The sequence below is a fragment of the Cololabis saira genome, chromosome 7 (genome assembly GCF_033807715.1).
Source record: "Cololabis saira isolate AMF1-May2022 chromosome 7, fColSai1.1, whole genome shotgun sequence".
Taxonomy (NCBI): Eukaryota; Metazoa; Chordata; class Actinopteri; order Beloniformes; family Belonidae; genus Cololabis; species Cololabis saira.
In genome coordinates this window covers 6,206,435-6,230,769 of record NC_084593.1, presented here as the reverse complement: position 1 = coordinate 6,230,769, position 24,335 = coordinate 6,206,435, and the positions used below count along the sequence as shown (strand labels likewise).

The window sequence follows — 24,335 nt, the reverse complement described above, 5'->3', positions numbered from 1 at the left end:
AAAATAGAGAAACATATTTTCTCATCAACAAAACATATTCAAAAATGTTCAAGTAACAAAATAACATATTTTAACCATTTTTCAGACAATAAAATAACATTTGAAGCATTTTTTAGACAATAAAATTAACATTTGAACCATTTTTCAGACAACAAATAACTTTCTTATTTTGTGAGGGGGATATATATTGCTTTTCGCCACTACCTTGTTCTCTATAGCTGATATAACATGAATTACTCCTATGTGGGATCAATAAAGTTATTATTTTCACCATCTGAGAACATTAAATATATTATATTTGGTGCCTAACTGTTTCCCTAGTATATTAGTGCGTGTGTGAATGAATAAATGAGACGTAAAACGTAAATTTCTTTGTAGAAAGGCGCTTTATAAAAATAAGGAAAAAAGAAGAAAAAAAGATGAACAAAGAGGAAAAAAAGAGGAAAAAAGAGGAAAAAAAGAGGAGAAAAAAAGAGGGAAAACGGGAGGAAAAAGGAGGAAAAAAGAAAAAAAGAGGAAAAAAGAAAAGAGGAAAAAAGACAAAAAGAGGAAAAAGGAGAGAAAAAGCCGAGAAAAGAGGGGAAAAAAGGAGGAAAAAAGAGGAAAAAAGAGGAAAAAAATGAAAAAAAGAGGAAAAAAGTGCATGTGTGAATGAATAAATGACACATAAAACGTACATTTCTTTGTAGAAAGGCGCTTTATGAAAATAAGTCCATTCACTTGTATTAGTTTACAGCGCAGTCTTGCCACATCCAATATGGCGGCAGCGTTGACGTATCGCAGCAGCTCCATGGGGTGGAAACGTTTACATGTCTATGGCCGTCTCTATGGCAACAACAACGTCGAACGGCACGACACGTCCTTCGCGGGTCACGTGACCGCCGCCGCCTGAGAGCGACTGCAGAGTCTCTCGTTTTTAGTCTCTCACAATCTGCGCCGTATCATCCGCGAAATGACCGCGATAGGAAAATAAAAACCAGGGTTTGCGGCCGCGGTCAGACGGGAAAAAGCCGACCCGAGAGGAGGACAGAGACGCCGCTGCAGGTAAGGTCGTGAATGGGCCGAGCTTTGCGGGTGTTTACGAACACAAAGATGGCATCGGGACCCACGGCTAATGTGGGCTAAGACAATTTTATGGTTCCTCAATTCAGCTGCTCTCGTTGGAACGGTTTCGTTTTTTTTTTGTTTTTGTTTTGATATTAACATAATCAATAAGAGGACTAATTTCAAAACAGTTTCAGCAGGGTTTTTTCTTTTTTTGGTTTAAGACAAGCTTTCATTCAGCCCAGTTTCTGTTTTGAGAAACCCGTTTGCTTCTGGGTAAATTCGCACCCCGTTTGGTGTTTGGTGTTTAGTTAGGGGTCAACATTGTTTCTATTTCTTTGATTTCCTTTCCAATTGTTTTGTTGTTTTTTTTTTTATTTTCATTTATTTATTTTATTATTTTAATCTTTTTTCCCTATTCTTGTTATCTTAATATTTTATTGCTCCCTATTCTTTTCAAAAGCTGCCTATGGACAAGAAATAAAAAGTCACCACAGACATTTGTCACGGTCGTTTATGTCACAGTGAGACGTGTGTGGGCCAAAGATTACCTGCAGTTATTAATATTGATGCGATTAAAGCCCGGCTCTGCTCCTGGAGAGACACTGACACCTGAAAGTAAAACAAACAGTTGGTAGAAAACCGCACCCTGGCTTATCAGCTGGAAGGAATAGCAGTTTCAATCATTTATAAAGCTTCTTTCTTTCTTTTTTAAGTCCCAAATGCAACTGTTGTCTTTTATCTGAAAGGTCAATGGCAATAAGCAGATAGGGAAAACAGAATGATTTAATTACAGTGCTAATTATGCATACATTTCAGGCTGCAAAGGGGGAAATACTCTCACAAATTTATACTTTTGTTTATTTTTTTTATCCTCTTCAGAATCAGAAATAAGTTTATTGCCAAGTTTGTTAAACACACACAAGGAATTTGTTGTGGTGATTGGTGCAATACAAGGAACAAATACATAATGAAAATAGAAAATGTACAACATGAGGTTTTTAAGTCTGAATCTGTGCAAAAGTGATCTAGGATGTGCGTTAATGTAAATGCATAAGGTCTTTACGTTACAAACTGCAAAGAGAAAGAACAGGAGAAAAATCTGAATTGATATTTTGTGTGACCACCCTTTGCCTTTTAAAACAGAATATAGATGTACATTTACACAGTTCTTGAAGGTACTGACAAGGTTGCTTTTCAATCTTGAGAACAAACCACATCCTGAGTCTCTTCATGTGATCACATACAGACTTGCTGATGTTGCGATCAGCACTTTGTGGGAACCGTATTTCCAAGACTTCTTGTTTTTACTTGAGGATTTTCCCTACTGATGTTGGCTGTTCAACATTTAGCTTTGACCAGTTTGACCAGTTGGATGCCTCCCTGATGGTATTGCATGACAGATGAGTAGTTTCCAGTACCGAGGACTGATTTGCCAACTTCATTTGCAGAAATGTAGACTTGTAAATAAAAGACCTCCGCCACGTTTCACTGCTGCCTTTTTACTCTCCAGCGCTTCAGAAAGCAAACTGCCTCCTGTGCAGAGGTGTCAAGTAACAAAGTACAAATACTTTGTTACCTTACTTAAGTAGAAATTTTGGTTATCTATACTTCACTGGAGTAATTATTTTTCAGATGACTTTTTACTTTTACTCCTTACATTTTCACGCAATTATCTGTACTTTTTACTCCTTACATTTTAAAAACAGCCTCGTTACTCTATTTCATTTCGGCCTTTAAATAAAAACTATCCAGTTAAATTGCTCCATCCGGATAGAGTGAATTTGGTTGTGGTTGTTTCAGATGTTCTTGTCCAGTTTTGTTCTTCCATCCGTTCCCTCAGATTCCTGCAACTAAACTTGGATGTACATTCCAATAAAGGTTAGGATAAATGATAACATGCCTCTGAAGTTTGACTTTTTGCACCATTACAATACTTATAGGCAACTAGTCATCATATCTCCTGCTCTCTGAAACACATGTTAATGCTCAATAGTACACATATATGCTTCTTTAATATGTTTACATTATACTAAGATGCATTCATTTTCAATGGCTTTTGTCCTTAATGGCTTTTTTCCCCCTTACATTACTTTTGCTTTTATACTTTAAGTAGTTTTGAAACCAGTACTTTTATACTTTTACTTGAGTAAAAAACTTGAGTTGATACTTCAACTTCTACAGGAGTATTTTTAAACTCTAGTATCTATACTTCTACCTGAGGAATGAATGTGAATACTGAAGACACCTCTGCTCCTGTGATAGATACATATTTTGAATTTGAGTATCTGCTGCCACTTTTCTGGCCCCTGAGATCCTACGTTTCTATTCATAGTTGAGTTTCTTGGCCTTATGTCGACATCAAACCGTTGCCCAGAATTTTCCCAGACAGTAGATTTGGTCCCACGGGTTTCTGCCGGTTCTGAGGTGATGGCATTGCTGGACGTTTTCTGACTTGTTTCATCTGCTGCATCTCCTCGGCCGACCGCTGCAGCCGCCGTCGTCAGCGGTTATGTTTCTTTGTGCTTCTCACAAAGAGCTCGAACGGCACATCTAACAGTCCCGTCTGCTTTGAAATCGTTACCTGGGAGACCGGTTTGTTGTTCCTGTGTGACTTTTGACATGAAACTGTCGTCCACAACCTCAACTCCGTAGCAAGTTTTAACCCTGGGGTCGCCACCCGTCCCTTGAAATACGGAATTGTTACGTAATTGGGAATTAAAAGTTGCGTTCCGTATTGAACCAATACGGACACATATTATGCTCTTATTTATTGATGTCATCATATACAGGTGAAGGTCTGAAAATGTGAATATATTGCAAATTGCATTTGTAGTAAATTCAACTAAAAGTGAAACACATATATTATTTCCCACTACATTCAAAGTGAGATATTTCAAGCTTTTATTTGTTATAGTTTTAATAATAATAATAATAATAATACATTTTATTTATATAGCGCTTTTCTGGGCACTCAAAGACGCTTTACATTAAAACAAAACACATAATACAAATTACAATTACACAGGACAGTACAAAAGGACACAACATGAGACAGGACATTAATCACACATTAAAAGCAGTTCTGTAAAGGTGAGTTTTGAGATGGGATTTGAATGCTGGGAGGTCTGTACAGTCACGGATGTTATGGTGATTATGGCTCACAGTTTATGAAAACTCTATAAAATCTCTATATTATGAAATCAATAAACAATTCAATCATCAAAAATGATAACAAATAAAGGTTTAACACATGTTGCTTTGCATGTAATGAGACTATGTAACATATTAGTTTTGCCTTTTAAGTTGAATTATTGAAATAAATTAACTTTTACACCATATTCTAATTTTCTGACCTTCACCTGTAGCTATATTATACATCTGGGCTGATGTGGACATACATACATGCTCTTTCAGTTGTTAGTGTGGTTGGCTGTCTGTACCGTCATGCAAGTTCAATGCTACTTTAAACTTTAAATCAAAGCATTTTGTTTTTTCATATAAAATAAATACATTTCTATACAGTTTAGAAGTTTTGGGGATGTCCCTTTTTTTTGGCACCTGCGCTGCTGAAATGGGAGCGTCCTTTATTTCTATTTCTGAAAGGTGGCAATCCTATTTAACCCTCCCGGAGAACTGTTTGCATATGAAGCAGCGTCTCATTAGCACCTGTTTGGTATAAGTAGTTAACCATAACCCTCATGAAGGATCCTGCAGAAGTCCTGGCATTTGTGCAGGCGTTCCTTAGGGCTGGGCGATATATCGAGATTTTAATATATATCGATATACTTTCAAACACGATATGGTACAAGACAATATTGTTTATATCGATTACATTTTTTTTAAAAATGATTTTGATATAGCTTATTTTGTGACAAATTGACTTGAATGTTTTATTTGAGATTTGCACAAATATTTTATTTGCACAAATGTCAACCTCAGTGGAAAAGTCTGCCTGTTACTGTCTACATTGTATTAATTGCACAGTGTATTTTAATTTAATTGTTATGCAGGAAAGGGATATTTGTTTTATTTTATTCAAGAAGCATTTTTATTCTATATATGCACGCAGTTTATTTTTATTTAATTTGTTTTATACATGTTGATATTGTGCAGATCTCTGTTAATAAAGGAACCTGTGTGACATTTGGCACGAGGCTTTGTATTAAAACTGACTGTTTTTTTAAGGGTTTGCCTCAGAAAAAAATGAAGCTAACAGAGATGCTATGCTATAATGCTTTGGGGGAAACCCCAATTATGTCACAGAAAAAATATTGATATATATCGAGTATCGCCATTCAGCTAGAAAATATCGAGATATGACTTTTGGTCCATATCGCCCAGCCCTAGCGTTCCTAGAAGGATAGATGCTCTTAGGAAGACAAAAGCTGGCTGCACCAAACACTCATTTGATTTAAACTTCTCTTGTGTTTGTCTGTATGTCGTATGAAAAAGAAAAAGCAAAAAACCTAGTATATCTTTTTCCCCAGAATCCTCACTTGTCCGTTTCTTTTGTTGTTTGGAGGAACTTGTATTATGTTTGTTCCTGTAAATGGCAGCCATCCATAAACAGGTTTGCTTCCTCTCTGTTGCTTTGTTGCCATCGGCAGGTGGACTGCAAAGCCCTAAAAAAAAAAATGTGTGTGAGAGTACAGCGGATTATAAAGATGTTCTGTTTAAGCCAGCACTTTTACGCCGCTTTTATGTAACACCACGGCTTTGTGGCCAGGGGTGCTTTCCTCAAAAACCGTCCAGCGCAGGCTGCAAGAGAAGGAAACAGAGAGCAGAGAGGATGCAGAGGGATGTTAAGCTCTGTCAGCGCTGGCTAGTGCAGTAGGATTGACCGGAATAACAGAGTAGTAATAGTGGATCAGAAGGAGTTTATTATGACTTCTTTCAGACTGAGGGTCAAACCCACTAAATTAGCTCTGCGGTTGTTTATCTGAATGTGTTAAGAATGCTAAAGCGGGCACATATTCGTGAGGCTTGTGTGGTTAGTGGACATCTTTTTAAACCATGTTGTGTCTGAGGCCCCATTTACATGGAGCAAAAACGGTGGTGTTTTCATTCGTTTTGGCCGTTCGTTTACACGAAAACGAAGCTCAAAGTCTCCAAAAACGGTCATTTCTGAAAACTCTGGCCAAAGTGGAGATTTTCAAAAACTCGGACATTTAGGCTTCAGAACGTCACATTATGCGACAGAAACGTCACCAGCGTCATTTGTGCGACCTGTGTTTACAATTTGTTTGGCCACCGTCAATATTTTCTTGTATTTTACCTGTTTTATATTCTAAAGTCACACTTAAAAGTAACTCCACTTCTCTGTCACTCCAAACGAAAGACTCTCGTTCCGTCTTGGAAGTAACTGGCAGTCCGGGCTGATTTATGGTTCCGCGTTACACCAACGCAGAGCCTATGGCGTAGGCTACGCGGCGACGCGCACCGTACGTAGGCTACGCCGTCAATTTAACGCGGAACCATATTATTCAGGCTTCACTCGTGTCATTTGTTGACGTTTTTTTCCAGGATTCTGATTGGCTAGCATGACTTTATCTTCTCGTTACACTGCCCCCTGCAGGTTTGGATGGTTATAGCACCTTAACAGCGTATTTATGCGGGTTCGTGTAAACAAGGATATTTTTCAAAACGTAAAGGGGGAAATATCCGTTTTTGTAAATACCCGGCTACGTGTAAACGTGGCCTCAATCACAGCCGAGGGTGTAGCGTGGTCTGACCGGACCGTAGAATAGAATGTCTTTATTGTCATTTGTACAGGTACAACGAAATTGGATGCAATCTTCTTTAAGGTGCATGGTTTAAAAAAATAGATATATTAAAACAACAACTATAAAAATAAATAATCTCTAAAAGGACACAAACAGGAAGACAACATACAGTATTCACATTTGGCAGGTATTGCACGATTCTATGGCAGGTATTGCACGATTCTATGGCAGGTATTGCACGATTCTATGGCAAGTATTGCACGATTCTATGGCAGGTATTGCTCGATTCTATGGCAGGTATTGCACGATTCTATGGCAAGTATTGCTCTGTTCTATGGCAGGTATTGCACGATTCTATGGCAAGTATTGCACGATTCTATGGCAAGTATTGCACGATTCTATGGCAGGTATTGCTCGATTCTATGGCAGGTATTGCACGATTCTATGGCAAGTATTGCTCTGTTCTATGGCAGGTATTGCACGATTCTATGGCAAGTATTGCTCTGTTCTATGGCAGGTATTGCTCGATTCTATGGCAGGTATTGCACTATTCTATGGCAGGTATTGCACGATTCTATGGCAGGTATTGCACGATTCTATGGCAGGTATTGCACGATTCTATGGCAGGTATTGCACGATTCTATGGCAGGTATTGCACGATTCTATGGCAGGTATTGCACGATTCTATGGCAGGTATTGCTCATTTCGGTCAGTATTGCACATGGAAAAAGTCAGTTTGAGTGTAGTTATGGCTCTGGCAGGGATGCAGTAACTTCTGTGTGACGTTTGTGCTTCATAACCACAACCCATCAGAGCAGCATGTTTACAAAAGTCAAGGAAAAGTTTGGTGTTTGTGTCGAGGAGGACGTTTCTCAGAAGACCGCTGATGCTGATTCAGCCGTCCATGATAATACAGCTGAAAACACCCAGGAAAGAGCTGCCTACAGGAGCAGACTGCTCATTATTAAAGGATACGTCAACATTGTGGCTATTTACTGTCAACCTCAGAGTTTAATATGAGGGTGTGGACCGTTCTCCGTCTGACAAAGACCTGGCTGACTTAACTTAGTATAAGTGTTGGGAGTGGACGGAGACACCTATTTACCCACGGGTGACTCGTACATTTACCCACGGGTGACTCGTACATTTACCCTGTGTAGCAGTAAGGCCCAATCCCAATACACCCCCTACTTTTCTTCACTAGCCCTACTTTCTTTCACTCGCCCTTCTTTTCTTCACTACCCCTAAAAAAGAAGGGACAGATTTTAGGGCACTTGAAATCTTCCCAGGTCTGTCCCAATACTCCCACTACTCCTACTTTCAGCATCACCCCTAAAATCAGGAAGCCCAGAGCCAAAAGCTGTTTTAATTTCAGCTGTAGCGCTGTTAATATGCCACTTTATTAAGTTTTAATATTTTTTCAGGCGTAAAAGTAACCGTTAAGATCCCCAACCTGGGCTCAGTTTATCCAAATAACGCCTTAAGAAATTTGATCCAACATTTTCGGGCATGATGAGACCGGGCAACATGTGCAGCAGCAGCATCTCACGTACAGATGTGATCGCCGGGTCAACCTGCGCCGTCGTCCCGGGGAGAAACCTGCAGCTCTGTTGAGAATTACCGCTGGCTGAAATAAATCATTTAGGAAGATAAATGTTGGTTTAATAGATGAAATCTAACAGTTGTAGCAACGCCTGTTAAGAAATTTGCTCCGAAAATTTTGGGATTTTTGCTTGCCGGCTCCGGAGCTGATTTATGGTTCCGCGTTAAATCGACGCAGAGCCTACGGCGTAGGGTACGGCGCGCGTCGCCGTGTAACCTACGCCGTAGGCTCTGCGTTGGTGTAACGCGGGACCATAAATCAGCTTTATTCTGGCGAGGTCTGAAAAGACTTTGCAACAACGAGCAAACGAGTGATTATGTACATTCACTGAGTGAATTTATGAAAGTAAAATATATATTTCTCGCTAGAAATGTCATCAAAATGGATTTTTATGCAGAAACTAACTCAAAATATTGATTTTATTCACTAAAAAATAAGAAATGTCCGCCATGTTTTTTTTTTTGATTCAGTCCGCAAATGACGATGAAAAGCATTCTGGGAAATTTTTCTGGCCCTAGTTCAGCTAGTGTGCATCTGAAATCCCTCGATCCGTAGGGACAGATTCATAGCCACTACACTCGTTTTCTTCACTCCCCCTAGGTGAAAAGAGGAATTGGGACACCACTACCCTCACGGGAACGAGGGGTAGTGGGAGGATTGGGACAGGCCCTAACTATGTAAAATGAAACGCACCAGTCTTCTGAACAGTTTCTGCAGCAGATTCCGTCTCAGCCTCTCTTAGGCTCTCAGCTCTCCATAGGAGAAGCTATTGTTGTCTAGTTTTAAATGTTAAATCAACAAGTTTTGCGTTTGAAAGCAATATGACGGTCAGTTGATGATTACAGATCGGGGGAAATGTCCCACCTGCAGATGCGATGGTGACAGATACACCTGACTGCATTATAATGAACATATTTCCAACACTTCTTGTGCTGCATTAAATATTAACTTCTGCTTTGTAGCTTCCATGCTTGATTAGTAATTGTTTTGAGCCTAAACGCTGAGTTGAAACTTTGACAGATGACACCCAGAGGTTGCTGAGCTTCCTTTAATTCAGCGTGTGGAGTGTCAGGGTGAAAGGCTGGACTAATGTGCTGACTCTGGTTATACCCTTATCTCGTGCACGCAAATTAGCTGCAACAAGCAAACAAATGCTTCCGCGTGGGCAGAATGCTTGTATTTTATAGTCAATCTTTTTCTGCTCTCATGCTGGAAATATTTATTATTCATTAATTTATTTTTTTCTCACCATCCCTCCGGTTTGCGTCACAGCCAAGTTAAGAGTGGGAGAAGTTCAAATTTAGGCTGATTGATCTGGTCATGCTCACTCACACCTCGCAGACAATAAAGCTATTTTTATTTGTTATTTTAACAGCCTGCTCTGAACCTTGGGACCGTAAACCCGGAGGTGCTGACGCTATCAGTCAGTCAGCAGGTGAATCTGAGGCCGAGCTGTTCTGTAAATCAGCCACCAGAACGATGCCAGGCCGCTACTAGGGCTGGGGATCCATTCAAATGTCAAGAATCGATTCGATTCCGATTCTTAAGATTCAGAATCGATTATCAAGATTTGATTCGATCCGATTCGATTCCGATATTGATTTGGGTTAGTGTTATTAAATAACTGTTTTTTGAGCTGTTGCCTGAATTATATGACTATAGTTATGCAAAATATTACTACTATTATCATATTGAGATTCAACAGCAAGTATTGCAGCTAATGATGCTGTAAGGACCAATCAGCTCCCAGAATGCTGATAGAACTGCTTTCAGAAACATCGTGGGTCAGAATTACCAAACAGATCCAGGGAGGAAACAGAGACGCATGAAATCGTTTTTATTTTTTCCCACATTCCGTTTTTATTTGTTCCATTTTCGGTCTATTTTGGTTTTTAATTTTTGAGCATTTGGTTTTTAGCATTTTTTGCAAATGTCACCCCAAGACAGTATATAAAGTAATGAAATATAGACAATTTATGCAATTATAACCTAACACTTTAATGTTTCCATACCTTTAAACACATTTAAAGGCAAAAACATGGCACCAGTTATTCTCGTGTCCAACAAAACATTCCTTTTTTGGGGATAAACAAAAAAATAACCAAGAGTTGTAATGTAATGATGAAAAAAAAAATACATAAATAAATAAAAGAAAATTAACCCCCCCCCCCCCAAAAAAAAAATTAAAAAAAATTGATCTTTAGACATATGAATCGATTTTTAGGAATTAATATGAGAATCGATTTAGACTTGGGAAATTGATTTTTTTCCACACAGGCCCCCAGGCCGCCCCGTTTGCCTCCAACTGCCAGAGACAGTTTGATTCAGAGGCTTCTTTAACAACGGGTGTTAAAGCGGTGACACGGCCTGATTCAGCGGTCACTGACGTCTTTTATTGTGGGACAGTTTCCCCCGACCCCGATCATGCAACAGATCGCTTCAGAGTTCATTTTTGTATCCGTGCTCCTTCTGAAATATTTGCAGGATTGCACACATCCCTCCGTCTGAAATGAATGCCTATAGACGTGTGCTGAATAATCAATTACGTCGTCCGCCACGGTGATGTTAGAATGAATAAGAGCAGAGGTGTCTTCAGTATTCACATTCATTACTCAGGTAGAAGTATAGATACTAGAGTTTAAAAATACTCCTGTAGAAGTTGAAGTATCAACTCAAGTTTTTTACTCAAGTAAAAGTATAAAAGTACTGGTTTCAAAACTACTTAAAGTATAAAAATAAAAGTAATGTAAGAAGGAAAAAAGCCATTAAGGACAAGTATAATGCAAATATATTAAAGAAGCATATATGTGTACTATTGAGCATTAACATGTGTTTCAGAGAGCAGCAGATATGATGACTAGTTGCCTATAAGTATTGTAATGGTGCAAAAAGTCAAACTTCAGAGGCATGTTATCATTTATCTTAACCTTTATTGGAATGTACATCCAAGTTTAGTTGCAGGAATCTGAGGGAACGGATGTAAGAACAAAACTGGACAAGAACATCTGAAACAACCACAACCAAATTCACTCTATCCGGATGGAGCAATTTAACTGGATAGTTTTTATTTAAAGGCCCAAATGAAATAGAGTAACGAGGCTGTTTTTAAAATGTAAGGAGTAAAAAGTACAGATAATTGCGTGAAAATGTAAGGAGTAAAAGTAAAAAGTCGTCTGAAAAATAATTACTCCAGTGAAGTATAGATAACCAAAATTTCTACATAAGTAAGGTAACGAAGTATTTGTACTTTGTTACTTGACACCTCTGAATAAGAAGTTCCTCGCAGAGTCGTTAATGAACAGATGACCGGAGCCGCGCTGCCTGGAACTGACCAGCAATGATGCTTCTGCTCCCGGAGCTGCTGTCCGACGTGTATTTGTGAAGCGAGTCTGCAATAAAGGACATGAGATCAATACTCAAGTTCAGTTTACTCAAAAGTTCAGTTTGCATAACAACTAACGATCCAGCGGTCCAGATCATTAACCAAACTCCACGCTGCAGACGCTCGAGCAGATATACAACAAAAGCACAGAGGATTTTTAAACAGATTTCAAGTTTTTTTTTTTCTTTTTTTTTTCTTCTTCCTGTTTGATGATTAAAACACCAACTTTTGCATCCATTTCTCCATCGCTGCTCCCCCTCTGGAACTCCCTCCCCAAACACATCCATGACTGTAGTAGGAATGGGCGATATTTTATCGTTCACGATATACCGTCAAAAAAATTCCCCACGGTAAGAATTTGTCATCTCGCGGTAAAAAAGATAAATTCCTGTTGATGACGTTTTTGTGTAACAAACATGGCGGAAGGCGGATCTGAGAGCGAGGAGCTCGTTGTTAAACGAGGCTCCAGCTCCAGCTCTGGAACTGGTTTGGATTTAAAAAGAGAGACCAGGAGCAAACATAATCTATTATGTGCAGATCCGCAAAAACAGAAGGAAATGGTTGTTACATTTTGATATAACGTTTGACTATCACGAAAAAAAATTGCAATAGTATCTAATTTGTGGCATGTTCCAACCACAGGTTAATTTGCACATTTTATTTTTATTAGAATAGGTCATCACTGATAGGATTTTATTTTCAGTGAACTTTTATTTATTTGTCCTGTTTCTTTATTTATCAGGTTGTATTTTTTTCTACTTTGTGATTTTTATAAGCTAAGAAAACTTGAAGGACAATGGTACTTTTGCTGTTTGCACTGTTATCCCACTGTTTAAGCCATACAGTTTGAATAAATGTTGAATCTGTTCTTACATTTCAAACTAATTTAATTTGAGTCATTACAGTTTTGCAGTACAGGTGTAACTAATTTAATTGTTTTTTATTAATTCAATTTAATTGGTATTTAGTATTCTTTTATAGCAGGGTTTTGGGGGCTCCAAAGACTGAATGTGGTGATAGATTTATAGTTAAAAAGGTGGAGTTAAATTGGTATTTTTTTTTTATCGTCATTTTTATCGTTATTGGGATAAATGCCAGAAATTATCGTGATACATTTTTTAGTCCATACCGCCCATCCCTACTGTGCAGACCTCCCAATATTTAAATCCCATCTCAAAACTCACCTTTTACAGAACTGCTTTTAATGTGTGATCAATGTCCCGCTGTCCTCATGTACTGTCCTGTGTCATGTAATTGTCCTAAGTGTACTGCTTTTATGATTTTTACACTATTGTAAAGTGTCTTTAGTGTGTTTGACTGTACATCTTTTATGATTTTTACTAATGTAAAGCGTCTTTGAGTGCCTAGAAAAGCGCTATACAAATAAAATGTATTATTGCAGCTCCGCTGCCTCCTGTCCTGCCACCTCGTCCCACACAGAACCTTTCTCTCCGTCTCTTCCCAGTTGGAAGCCGTCGATGCCAGACTCCGGGTTTTCCCAGCATCAGGATCTGTGAAGCTGGGAGAGACGACAGCCAGCCGCCCACAAAAACCACCTGACCCACCATGATGGCCTCCAGCGACGTGGACGTCAGAGCTGATGGTAGGAAAACCCGGGGATGTTGGATTATCTTCATGGGAACTGGGTGATAGTGGCGTATGTGCAGTAAGACATGAACTTGTTACATATTTGCATGTGCATCATCAAACGTGCTGCAAATAGAGAAACGATGCAAAGCACAAAACAATATAAAACAAGAAACCATCTTCAAAAGAAAAACGCTTCATAACCGGTCACTACAACCGGAAGTGCTCCAAACCTGCAGGGGGCGCTCTCAGCATAAAAGCTCAATGGACACATGGGATGTAGAGAGAAACCATTACGAGACGTTTCTTTATTATATTTTACACCAGACGATACAATGTACAGCGTTGTACAGTGATATAAACATCGTATATAAATATAGTCAGATAAAAATCACATTATGGTTCCCGCTGTATGTTTAAATCATGGATGTAAACACTGTGGTTCAGTCAGCTGTTCGGTCTTATATGGTTTTGTGCTTTGCATCGTTTCTCTATTTGCAGCGTTTGATGAAGCTGCATTTCTTTGTTTTTTGCAGCACGTTTTTTCATTTGCACCACATTCCTCTTTTTGTACCTCGTTTTGAGTTTTATTCATTTGAATCGTTTCTGTAATTGGATCAGTTTTCCTTAACTGAGACGCATTAGGCCGTTGCAGTGTGTTTGGCCCTTGTCGGCCACCGTAGTAGGGGCTGTGATGCGGCCCCGAACGTTCGTTGGAGAACCGACTGGTTCAGATATCATGTCAGTGGTAGCATCAGAAATGGCCGCTGCTGCCGGCTTTGTTAAGCTTTGCAGACACTTCCAGACCTGGAATGGTCTGTTAATTTACAGCAAAACAAAATGTATTCTCTTTAAATTTAACCTGCAGAGTTGAACAATTTGAGACGACCCTTACTTTTGGAGTCAGCCCCTGGTGGTTAGTGGAGGAACTGCAACCTTAGTCCTCGGTTTTTTTTAATTTAACATTTGCAAAAAGTACAATGATTACAAATCTTCACATTATGCAATTTCAAGTTGAATTATAACATATAAAGCGTATAAATCAAATAGAAAAAACAAAACAAAAAGCAACACATTATAACCAGCCTGGGGGGGATGAAATTATAACAGAAAGCCAAAACATTTACATACATTTATGGTTTTGATTGCTTTTGAATTTGTAGAAAACTTAATAGAGTCCAGATACTGATTGAATTCACAATGAAAAGTAAAAAAAGAGGGATTTTTGTGAAAGAATTTGGATTTTATGGATGTGGAATTTTGCAAGGATAATCAACAAATTAATAATAAATGTTTCTGTAACGGCCAGTAAGGGCCTGATTAAGTAATGATTAATAATTTAGTTAAAACAGTTAAAAATGGATAATTTCGTTATAATTCATAAGGTTTACATTCGACTAAAATTCATAATTTAGCAATGTGTAGATACATGATAAAGTCTTTTCTATGTTTTGTATTTTAGGTTGTGATGTCACTTTAATTTTGTGACTGTGGTTTGATGTAAGGAGAAGTTAAGTTTCAGTTTGAGTCAGAAAATGCTGGAAGCAACACAGTCTTTTGACCGTGCGTTGGACTTGTAAATTACTTTAATCTTTTCAAGTAAACTTTTAAAAGGCAAGGAAAGTTGTCATGTCTCATCGCTCACGTCCAAAATAGTGTTTTTGTGGACTGACTCAAAAGGTGGTAAAAATATGAGTGAACAGAGTGCCACTACAGTTTCTTTTGGCTTTGTTCTAATCGTTTCATGGTCAAAAACACCAAACAACACATCCTTCCAAAATAATTTGAAATCAGTTTCAATGCTTTCAGACACAAAATTACACATATCACTCCAAAAAGTTTAAACAATGGGGCACAGCCAGAATAAGTGAGTCATTGTTTCCGAATTTGCAGAACAAAAAGTACATTATGAATTGATATTTCTTTTTAATCTTTTTACAATGTGATCATTTGTAGGATAAAATGTATAAATGAACTTAAATGAAATTTCTTTAACTTTGTTTGTCACCAGGTATTGGTTGGGTGAGAGCCAGACCTTCTTCCAGTTAATATTTTCTACATATTTATTCCAATATGGGATCACGTATGACTAGGGCTTTGCGATTAATCGATTTTAAATCTAAATCGGATTTATTAATCAAGACGATGTTAAAAAAAGGAAAATCGTAAAATCGATTTTCCTCTCGCATCTAGTTTAGTCATCTTTGTTTGGTCAAGAAGATTGTAAATGTTGTCACTTTACTAAACTCAAGGATTTACAGTATCTTTCAGTTGCACCTCATTCCCAATAGGGAAATTTGCTTGCTATTTTTCTTTAAAAATAAAGATAAAATATTTGAAACAATTTATTCCATTGTCTTTTGTAGTTTTACCAAAAAAATCGAAATCGAAAATCGTTTTTTCAGAGAAAAAAAAACGATATTTTATTTTTGTCCAAAAACGCCCAGCCCTACGTAGGACCTTAGTCCTCTGTTGCCGTCGAGCGTTAATTCACCGCCTCTTGTCCTCTCTGCACATGCTTTTAATTTCTTTCCAAACTCATGAAGGTTTGAACAAATACTTTGTGGGACCTTTTTATTACTGTCACCTGCTTTTAAAGAAGAGAGGAATCTCTGCTTTTAAATTGGGTTCCGACGACTTTAGAAGTCACATGCCTTGTGCACATTGTTCCAGAAATATAACAAGAATCTCGTGTTGATCACTTTAGAGATTTGCCGGTACAAACGGAGCCTTTTGGATACGTGACGGTCGACTCGCAGAGCAACAGGCCCGTCACATGACCCCGTGTGATGTGAAGGTGGTGTCTGTTCTCCAGACGTTTGTTTGACAGAAACCAGACGCAGCAGGAGCCCGACCGTGGTAAAGTATTTAGGAACTAAAGAGACGGATATCTGGCCCCGGAGCGGACAGGAAGACACGCCGCACTGGATCTGGACCATTACAGGACTGAAAATTAGAATATTGTGATAAAGTTCTTTATTTTCTGTAATGCAATTTATAAAAAAAAAAAAAAAAAAAAAAAAAAGAAATAATGTCATACATTCTGGATTCATTATAAATCAACTGAAATATTGCAAGCCTTTTATTATTTTAATATTGCTGATTATGGTTTATATTTTAAGATTAATATTCCCAGAATATTCTAATTTTTTGAGATAGGATATTTGAGTTTTCTTAAACTGTAATTCATGATCAGCAATATTAAAATAATAAAAGGCTTGCAATATTTCAGTTGATTTGTAATGAATCCAGAATGTTTGACATTTTTGTTTTTGTAATTGCATTACAGAAAATCACAATATTCTAATTTTCTGATACAGTCCTATAGGCTGCTAGCGGGGCCAAAAGAAGACAAACATTCAGTCTGGTGATATGTTGTGAAGTTGTAAACTCAAACTATACGTGTTTACTGCCTCACATATGACAAATTTAGTGGCCTGACGCAGAAAGAAATGTTGCATTTACCCAGAGCTGGTAGAGTAGCCAAAAATTGTACTCAAGTAAAAGTACTGTTACTTCAGAATAATATGACTCAAGTAGAAGTAAAAAGTAGTGATGCAAATAATTACTTGAGTAAAAGTAAAAATGTACTTGGTGAAAATACTACTCAAGTACTGAGTAACTGTTGAGTAACGTCTGATTTATTTTTTTAACACAACCATTCAAACAGACAAAAGTACAAAATGATCATCTTCAGGCAAATTAAATAAATAAAATAATAAATTAAAATTAATAAAAAAATTAAAATAGCTTAAATTAAAATAATCTTAAAGTAAATTCAAGTACTTTAATAAATAATAAAATAATAACAGAATAAAAAAATAAATTGAGCACAAGTAGCACAAAATGTCAAGCCTTTGTACTTTTCTTTTTTAACCAGGCAGAACTAGAACAAACATGAACTCATAGAAACTCTGTGTGTGTTTGAGTCTGTGTAAATGTGACAAAACATGCAAAAACAAACATTTTTCCCAAAGAATCACCCAGTGATGTCATGAAATTGACGCGTACGTGGATAAAAGGGATAAAAGAAAAGTAACAGTTCAACGTAGCCTAATGTAGCGGAGTAAGAGGAACAGTTTCTTCTTCACAAATCTACTCAAGTAAAAGTAAAAAGTACAGTGATTCAAAACTACTCCTAAAAGTACAAAATGTCCCAAAACTTACTCAAGTAAATGTAACAGAGTAAATGTAACTCGTTGTCACAACTTTCCCAGCTTTAAATATGATAAAATCAAAACCATCTGGTTCTTGGAAGTTGTAGAAATGAGGCCAAGCTCAGGTGAACAACAACAACGCGTGTCGTAGTTGAACCGGTCGGGCGGTTGTCCTCACATCTGACCGCAGAAGCAGCTTACGATCCACTCAGCCACAGCAGGACGTCCCGGTCACGTGGCTGCAGGTCAGAGACGCTGCTGCAACACAGAGATCAGGTTATACCAGCGGCCGGCAACCCAAAATGTTTTAGAGCCATATTGGACCAAAAACACAAAAAACTAATATGTCTGGAGCCACAAAAAATGAAAAGTCTTGTATAAGACTTAGAATGAAGGCAACACATGCTGCATGTTTCTATATTAGTTATAACCGGGGGAAGATTTTTTTTATTCATTATGCACTTCGAGAAAATAGTCGAAATGTCAAGAAAAAAGTCCAAAATTTCGAGAAAAAAGTAAAAATGTCAAGATTAATGTTGACGTACAATCTGGAGAAAAAAGTCAAAATGTCGAGAAAAAAGTCGAAATGTTGAGAAAAAAGTCAAAATTCCAAGAAAAAAGTTGAAATGTCGAAATTAAAAAGGAAAGGAAAATAGAAAAAGGAAAAAATTGAAAAAAAGAAGGAAAAAAAGGTCAAACATTTTTGAAAAAGCTCCATCCTTCTTCCCCCTGCATCTTCTTCACCCTGCGTCTTCTTCCCCCTGCGTCTTCTTCACCCTGCGTCTTCTTCACCCTGCGTCTTCTTCACCCTGCGTCTTCTTCACCCTGCGTCTTCTTCACCCTGCGTCTTCTTCACCCTGCATCTTCTTCTTCACCCTGCATCTTCTTCTTCACCCTGCTGCATCTTCACCCTGCATCTTCTTCTTCACCCTGCATCTTCTTCTTCACCCTGCATCTTCTTCTTCACCCTGCATCTTCTTCTTCACCCTGCATCTTCTTCACCCTGCTGCATCTTCTTCTTCACCCTGCTGCATCTTCTTCTTCACCCTGCTGCATCTTCTTCTTCACCCTGCTGCATCATCTTCACCCTGCATCTTCTTCTTCACCCTGCATCTTCTTCTTCACCCTGCATCTTCTTCTTCACCCTGCATCTTCTTCTTCACCCTGCATCTTCTTCTTCACCCTGCATCTTCTTCTTCACCCTGCATCTTCTTCACCCTGCTGCATCTTCTTCACCCTGCTGCAGCTTCTTCACCCTGCTGCATCATCTTCACCCTGCATCTTCTTCTTCACCCTGCATCTTCTTCTTCACCCTGCATCTTCTTCTTCACCCTGCATCTTCTTCTTCACCCTGCATCTTCTTCACCCTGCTGCATCTTCTTCACCCTGCTGCAGCTTCTTCACCCTGCTGCATCTTCTTCACCCTGCATCTTCTTCTTCACCCTGCATCTTCTTCTTCACCCTGCTGCATCTTCTTCACCCTGCTGCATCTTCTTCACCCTGCTGCATCTTCTTCACCCTGCTGCATCTTCTTCACCCCCAAATCCTGGAGGTTTCTGGTCCGAGACCGCTTTATTCAGTCGCCGCTGACAAAAGCCCGTTACCTGTGCCGTTACCGCAGCTGGAGAATCATGCATGTGTCTGGCTCCAGCAGCTCACGTTCCTCCAGATTTTAAGCGTGGACGCAGGATTTCTGGATCGTAATTTCACACAGAACCCATTTCACTCCTGTTAATGTTAATTTTTGCTTAAAAGAAGATTCAAGATCTATGATGAGTGTGTACTCTGTTGACGCGTGAATACATGTGGTATCTTGTAGAAAAGGCCTCTGAATCGGTTTGTTTTTCTCTTCGTCTCAGGTTCGTTGTTCTCAGACCAAAACCCGTCAGAAATGGATGCTCTGTGCCCGTCGCCCCCCGGACCGTCCAGACCCCAGCGGAACTACGAGAGGATCGGCGGCAGGTCGGGAACCTCGTAAGTGGCTCTCAGAGCAGTCTGTGCTGTTAGTGCTGGGGTCGGCAAGCCTCTAGAGGCTTGCTCCAGGAGCCTAGTGGCTCCTGGAGCTTTTTCAAAAATGTGGGGAGAGAAATATATTTTTTGTTTTAATATGGTTTCTGTAGGAGGACAAACATGACAAAAATTCTGAACGTTTTCCAATGCTGTAAAAATGTGTAGAATAAATATTACATTTCAAAATTCCTGTTAACAAAGATTTGTACGTAAGAGTAAGAGGCCATGCAGGAGAAAACATTTTTGAGAAGAGGAAGATTTTTTTTTTATTGTGCACTTCGAGAAAAAAGTCAAAATGTCGAGAAAAAAGTTGAAATGTCGAGATTAATGTTGAAATACAATTTCAAGAATAAAGTCGAAACTTCGCCTTTTTTCTTGACATTTCGACTTTTTTCTGGAAATGTTGACTTTTTTCTCAACATTTTGACTTTTTTTTCCTTCTTTTTTTTCTTCTTTTTTTCCTTTTTTTCTCTTTTTTTCTTCCTTTGTCCTTTCCTTTTTAATCTCAACATTTCAACTTTTTTCTCGACATTTCAACTTTTTTCTCGACATTTCAACTTTTTTTTCCTTCTTTTTTTGCCTTTTTTTGCCTTTTTTTCTTCCTTTGTCCTTTCCTTTTTAATCTCGACATTTCGACTTTTTTCTCGACATTTCGACTTTTTTCTCGAAGTGCATAATGAAAAAAAAATATTCCTCCTCTAAAATATTATTTTATCTTTCTCCTGCCTGGCCCTAATACTCTTCCGTAGTTTTGCGTCATAGCCACACGTTTCCACCAGCAGGGCGGCGCCAGGCAGGTGGCTGTTGTAACCAAACCGGCCAAAGGGATTGTTTCCAAAGGGAAACTGAGGAGAAAAAGAGGATTCAATGTTTTCTTGGAGCGAATCATTTGCATTCATTGCCTGAATGTTTGCTCTGTAGCAAGAAGTTGTCCGATAACGAAAAGAGTCATGTGGAAAGACATTAGCAGCTACATTTGCAGCCGAGTAGCCAGTTATAACTAATATTGAAACATGCAGCATGTGTTGTCTTCATTCTAAGGTTGATACAAGACTTTTCATTTTTTGCGGCTCCAGACATATTTGTTTTTTTGTGTTTTTGGTCCAATATTCAATATAAAAAAATATTCAACATTTTGGGTTGCCGACCCCTGTGTTAGTGAGACACAAAGCAGAAAGACTGGTTCAGCTACAGGTCTACCTTTTACTTTTCTTTCCCCCCCAGGTTTTGCCAGACTTTGATCCACCTGCTGAAAGGGAACATTGGTACTGGCCTTCTGGGGCTGCCGCTGGCTGTCAAGAACGCAGGACTGGTGGTGAGCACACACACGTTATCTCCAGCCTTTCCAGGTCACACTAAATTAGATCCTGCTCCATCAGTCGGCTGCTGATGAAGCACCGGCGGGGAAAACCAGGCCTTCTGTATATGATTAGTGGGCAGAGACGAGTATCAAGGGCGCTTAATTGTATTCAGGGTAAAAAGTTCATATTTCAGGGGAAATAAAACACAATTTAAAGGATTATTATTAATTAGAAAGGGAGGTTTTGATTGCTTAGCTCGTATAGCTGATATTTCTGCTTTTCTGAGTTGTGACACTAACAGAAACTTGTCCTTATTGTTGCAACAAAGTGAAAGATTGTGATCAAAGTGGATAAAAAAAAATGCTGTTGAGCAACAAAGCCCGAGGGAAACAATGTTCTCACCGTGTTCAGAAATAAAACAAGAGTCAGAATCTGGTTACTGGCAAGTAACTTCACATCACCATGAATTTACTTTTTCTGAGCTGCTACTGTCTGTGAATCATTGTTTTCAGTAACAAATCTAATATACTTGTTCGTAGAAGTAGCATCTTTAGTCCATCTTTAGATCCAGAAAACATAAAAACTAACATTACTGTAAACTAGAACAGTTCAGATCCCAGTGATCCACTTAGGGTTTGATAATAAGTTGTTTTGTTATTAAGAAAAGTGAAAACTCTCACAAGACCAGTGGCTGATTCAGCTGACGGCTCCAGGGAGTAAAGCCAAGCTCCTGTTCCTCAGCTAGTCTGGTTGTTATCTCAAATACACAATGTTTATGGCACATTTTATTTTGGAGATGCAGATGCGTGTGGAGATGCAGGACTGTCTCAGAAAATGTGAATATTGTGATAAAGTTCTTTATTTTCTGTAATGCAATTTAAAAAAACAAAAATGTCATACATTCTGGATTCATTACAAATCAACTGAAATATTGCAAGCCTTTTATTATTTTAATATTGCTGATTATGAATATTCTAACTTTTTGAGATAAGATATTTGAGTTTTCTTAAGCTGTAAACCATGATCAGCAATATTAAAATAATAAAAGGCTTGCAATATTTCAGTTGATTTTTAATGAATCCAGAATGTATGACATTTTTGTTTTTGTAATTGCATTACAGAAAATCACAAGATTCTAATTTTCTGAGACAGTCCAGTACATGCAGATGCATGCAGAGATGCATGCAGATGCATGTTTAGATACATGCAGGTGGAGATGCATGCAGAGATGCATGCAGATGCACATGCAGATGCACGTGGAGATACATGCAGATGCACATGGAGATGCATGCAGAGATACATGCAGATGCACGTGGAGATACATGCAGATGCACATGGAGATGCATGCAGAGATACATGCAGATGCACGTGGAGATACATGCAGATGCATGCAGACATACATGCAGAGATACATGCAGAGTTACATGCAGATGCATGGGTGAGGTCAACTTCACGTTACAGTTGGTGATCTGCTGCACATCTCAGCTCTTCTGCTCTGCATCTAAATATTTGACATGTTTAGATGTGACGTGACATATTTCACACTGAGCTTCTGGTAAATGGTTCTGAGTATTTTAAAATGACCTCAATACGGATGTGAAACTCAGGACAGTTTGAACATCTGACTTACCAGCGTTTCACTTTCGATTCTTTTCCCACTCGGCTGCAAACAGATCAGCTCACAGAATAGTCTATAACGGGTCAACTGGAATCCTTTAAGAAATAAAGTGTTTTTGCTGAAGTGTTAGTCAGATCTCACAGGAAGTGAGCGGTTGTTGAGTGCTGGAAAGTGTCCCGCCTCCGTCCACTCCTGCAGCCCCCTGCACACCTCGGATGAGTTTGATATTCTGTCGTGTTTGTTTTATTTTACGAGAGCGTCCTGGCCAAGACAGGCAGCAGCTCACGGTAATATACACAAAATAAGTAAATACAGGGATGTATTTAACAAACTGAACAAACAGCATCAACTGTTTGAGGTCAAATGGGGGCCAGCATTGCTCGACTGTAACATCTGCAGCTTGATGCCTGTAAATTATTCAGTTTAGCAGCTTCTAAGTGCCAAAGGAGAATATTCACATATACGTGGGAGTAGGCCTGTGTTGGAAAAAATAAATTTCCCAATTCTAAATCGATTCTCATATTAATTCCTAAAAATCGATTCATATGTCTAAAGATCGATTTATTTTTTTATTTTTTTTAATTTTTTTTCATCATTACATTACAACTTTTGGTTATTCTTTTGTTTATCCCCAAAAAAGGAATGTTTTGTTGGACACGAAAATAACTGGTGCCATGATTTTGCCTTTAAATATGTTTAAAGGTATGAAAACATTAAAGTGTTATAATTGCATAAATTGTCTATATTTCATTACTTTATACAATGTCTTGGGGTTACATTTGCAAAAAATGATAAAAACCAAATGCTCAAAAATTAAAAACCAAAATAGACCGAAAATGGAACAAATAAAATCGGAATGTGGGAAAAAATAAAACCGATTTCATCCATCTCTGTTTCCTCCCTGGATCTGTTTTGTAATTCTGACCCACATGATGTTTCTGAAAGCAGTTCTATCACATTCTGGGAGCTGATTGGTCCTTACAGCATCATTAACTGCCAATACTTGCTGTTTAATCTCAATATAATACTAGTAGTAATATTTTGCATAACTACAGTCATATAATTCATGCAACAGCTCAAAAAACAGTTTTAATAACACTAACCCAAATCAATATCGGAATCAAATCCATTCTTGACATTTGAATCGATCCCCAGCCCTACGTGGGAGCAACAGAAACCTTTCATTATAAGCTTTTATTAATACTTTTATTATTTTGAACATGATGAATGAGCTTGACCTTGTCCCTGAATCTGTCTCTCTCCTCCAGCTGGGACCGCTCAGTCTTCTGGTGATGGGCGTCATCGCCGTCCACTGCATGAGGGTGCTGGTGAAATGCTCCCACCACCTCAGTGCCAAGTAAGTGAAATAACTCTCCACAGGATGAGCGAAAGAGTCATTCTAGAGGAAGCAATGTTCTTCTTTCATCATGTTCAGACTTTATCTGGGTACGCGTCGCTTAATCAGCAGGAGGACAGAAAGTGGAAGTTTATTTAAGATGTGGAAAATAATGAACCACACGACTCCCAGGGGGCCACGTCGGCATCTCCCACCGTTCAAAATGAGAAGTTACACGGTACATAAGTGGAACTGAGACATATTCTACCTCAATCTGTCGCGTAAATCCAGAAATCCCGACATTAACGGCATAAAACCTCCTTAAACTGTCATGTCACCAAACCCTTCACACGCTTGTTCCTCGTCCCCGGGAGCAGCTTCTTCCTTCGTCTGAATGTGCATCAACGAGGCAGCGGTTCCCACTTGTTGTTATGTAGGTGACGGAGAGTGAGGGGCAGTAAATGTATCGGCTTAAAATCCAGTTTAGTTTTTTCCCCCATCAATAATCACACCGTGACGATGCTCGCTCTTTGGAGCGGGCAGTGGATGGTTTGGTTTTCACAGCAAAAAA

The 24,335-nt window shown here is 38.6% G+C and overlaps 1 protein-coding gene across 1 annotated transcript in view; it reads left to right on the top strand.

Annotated features, from left to right (window-relative positions):
* Positions 1 to 872: 872 nt before the first annotated feature.
* Positions 873 to 24,335, top strand: part of slc36a1 (solute carrier family 36 member 1) — a 108,651-nt gene continuing 85,188 nt past the window's right edge. Inside the window, exons 1-5 of the mRNA XM_061724755.1 lie at positions 873 to 1,044; positions 13,221 to 13,358; positions 19,359 to 19,473; positions 20,734 to 20,824; positions 23,697 to 23,785. Of these exons, the coding sequence (XP_061580739.1) occupies positions 13,322 to 13,358; positions 19,359 to 19,473; positions 20,734 to 20,824; positions 23,697 to 23,785 (332 nt within the window). The 5' untranslated portion in view covers positions 873 to 1,044; positions 13,221 to 13,321. The remainder of the gene's footprint in view (positions 1,045 to 13,220; positions 13,359 to 19,358; positions 19,474 to 20,733; positions 20,825 to 23,696; positions 23,786 to 24,335) is intronic.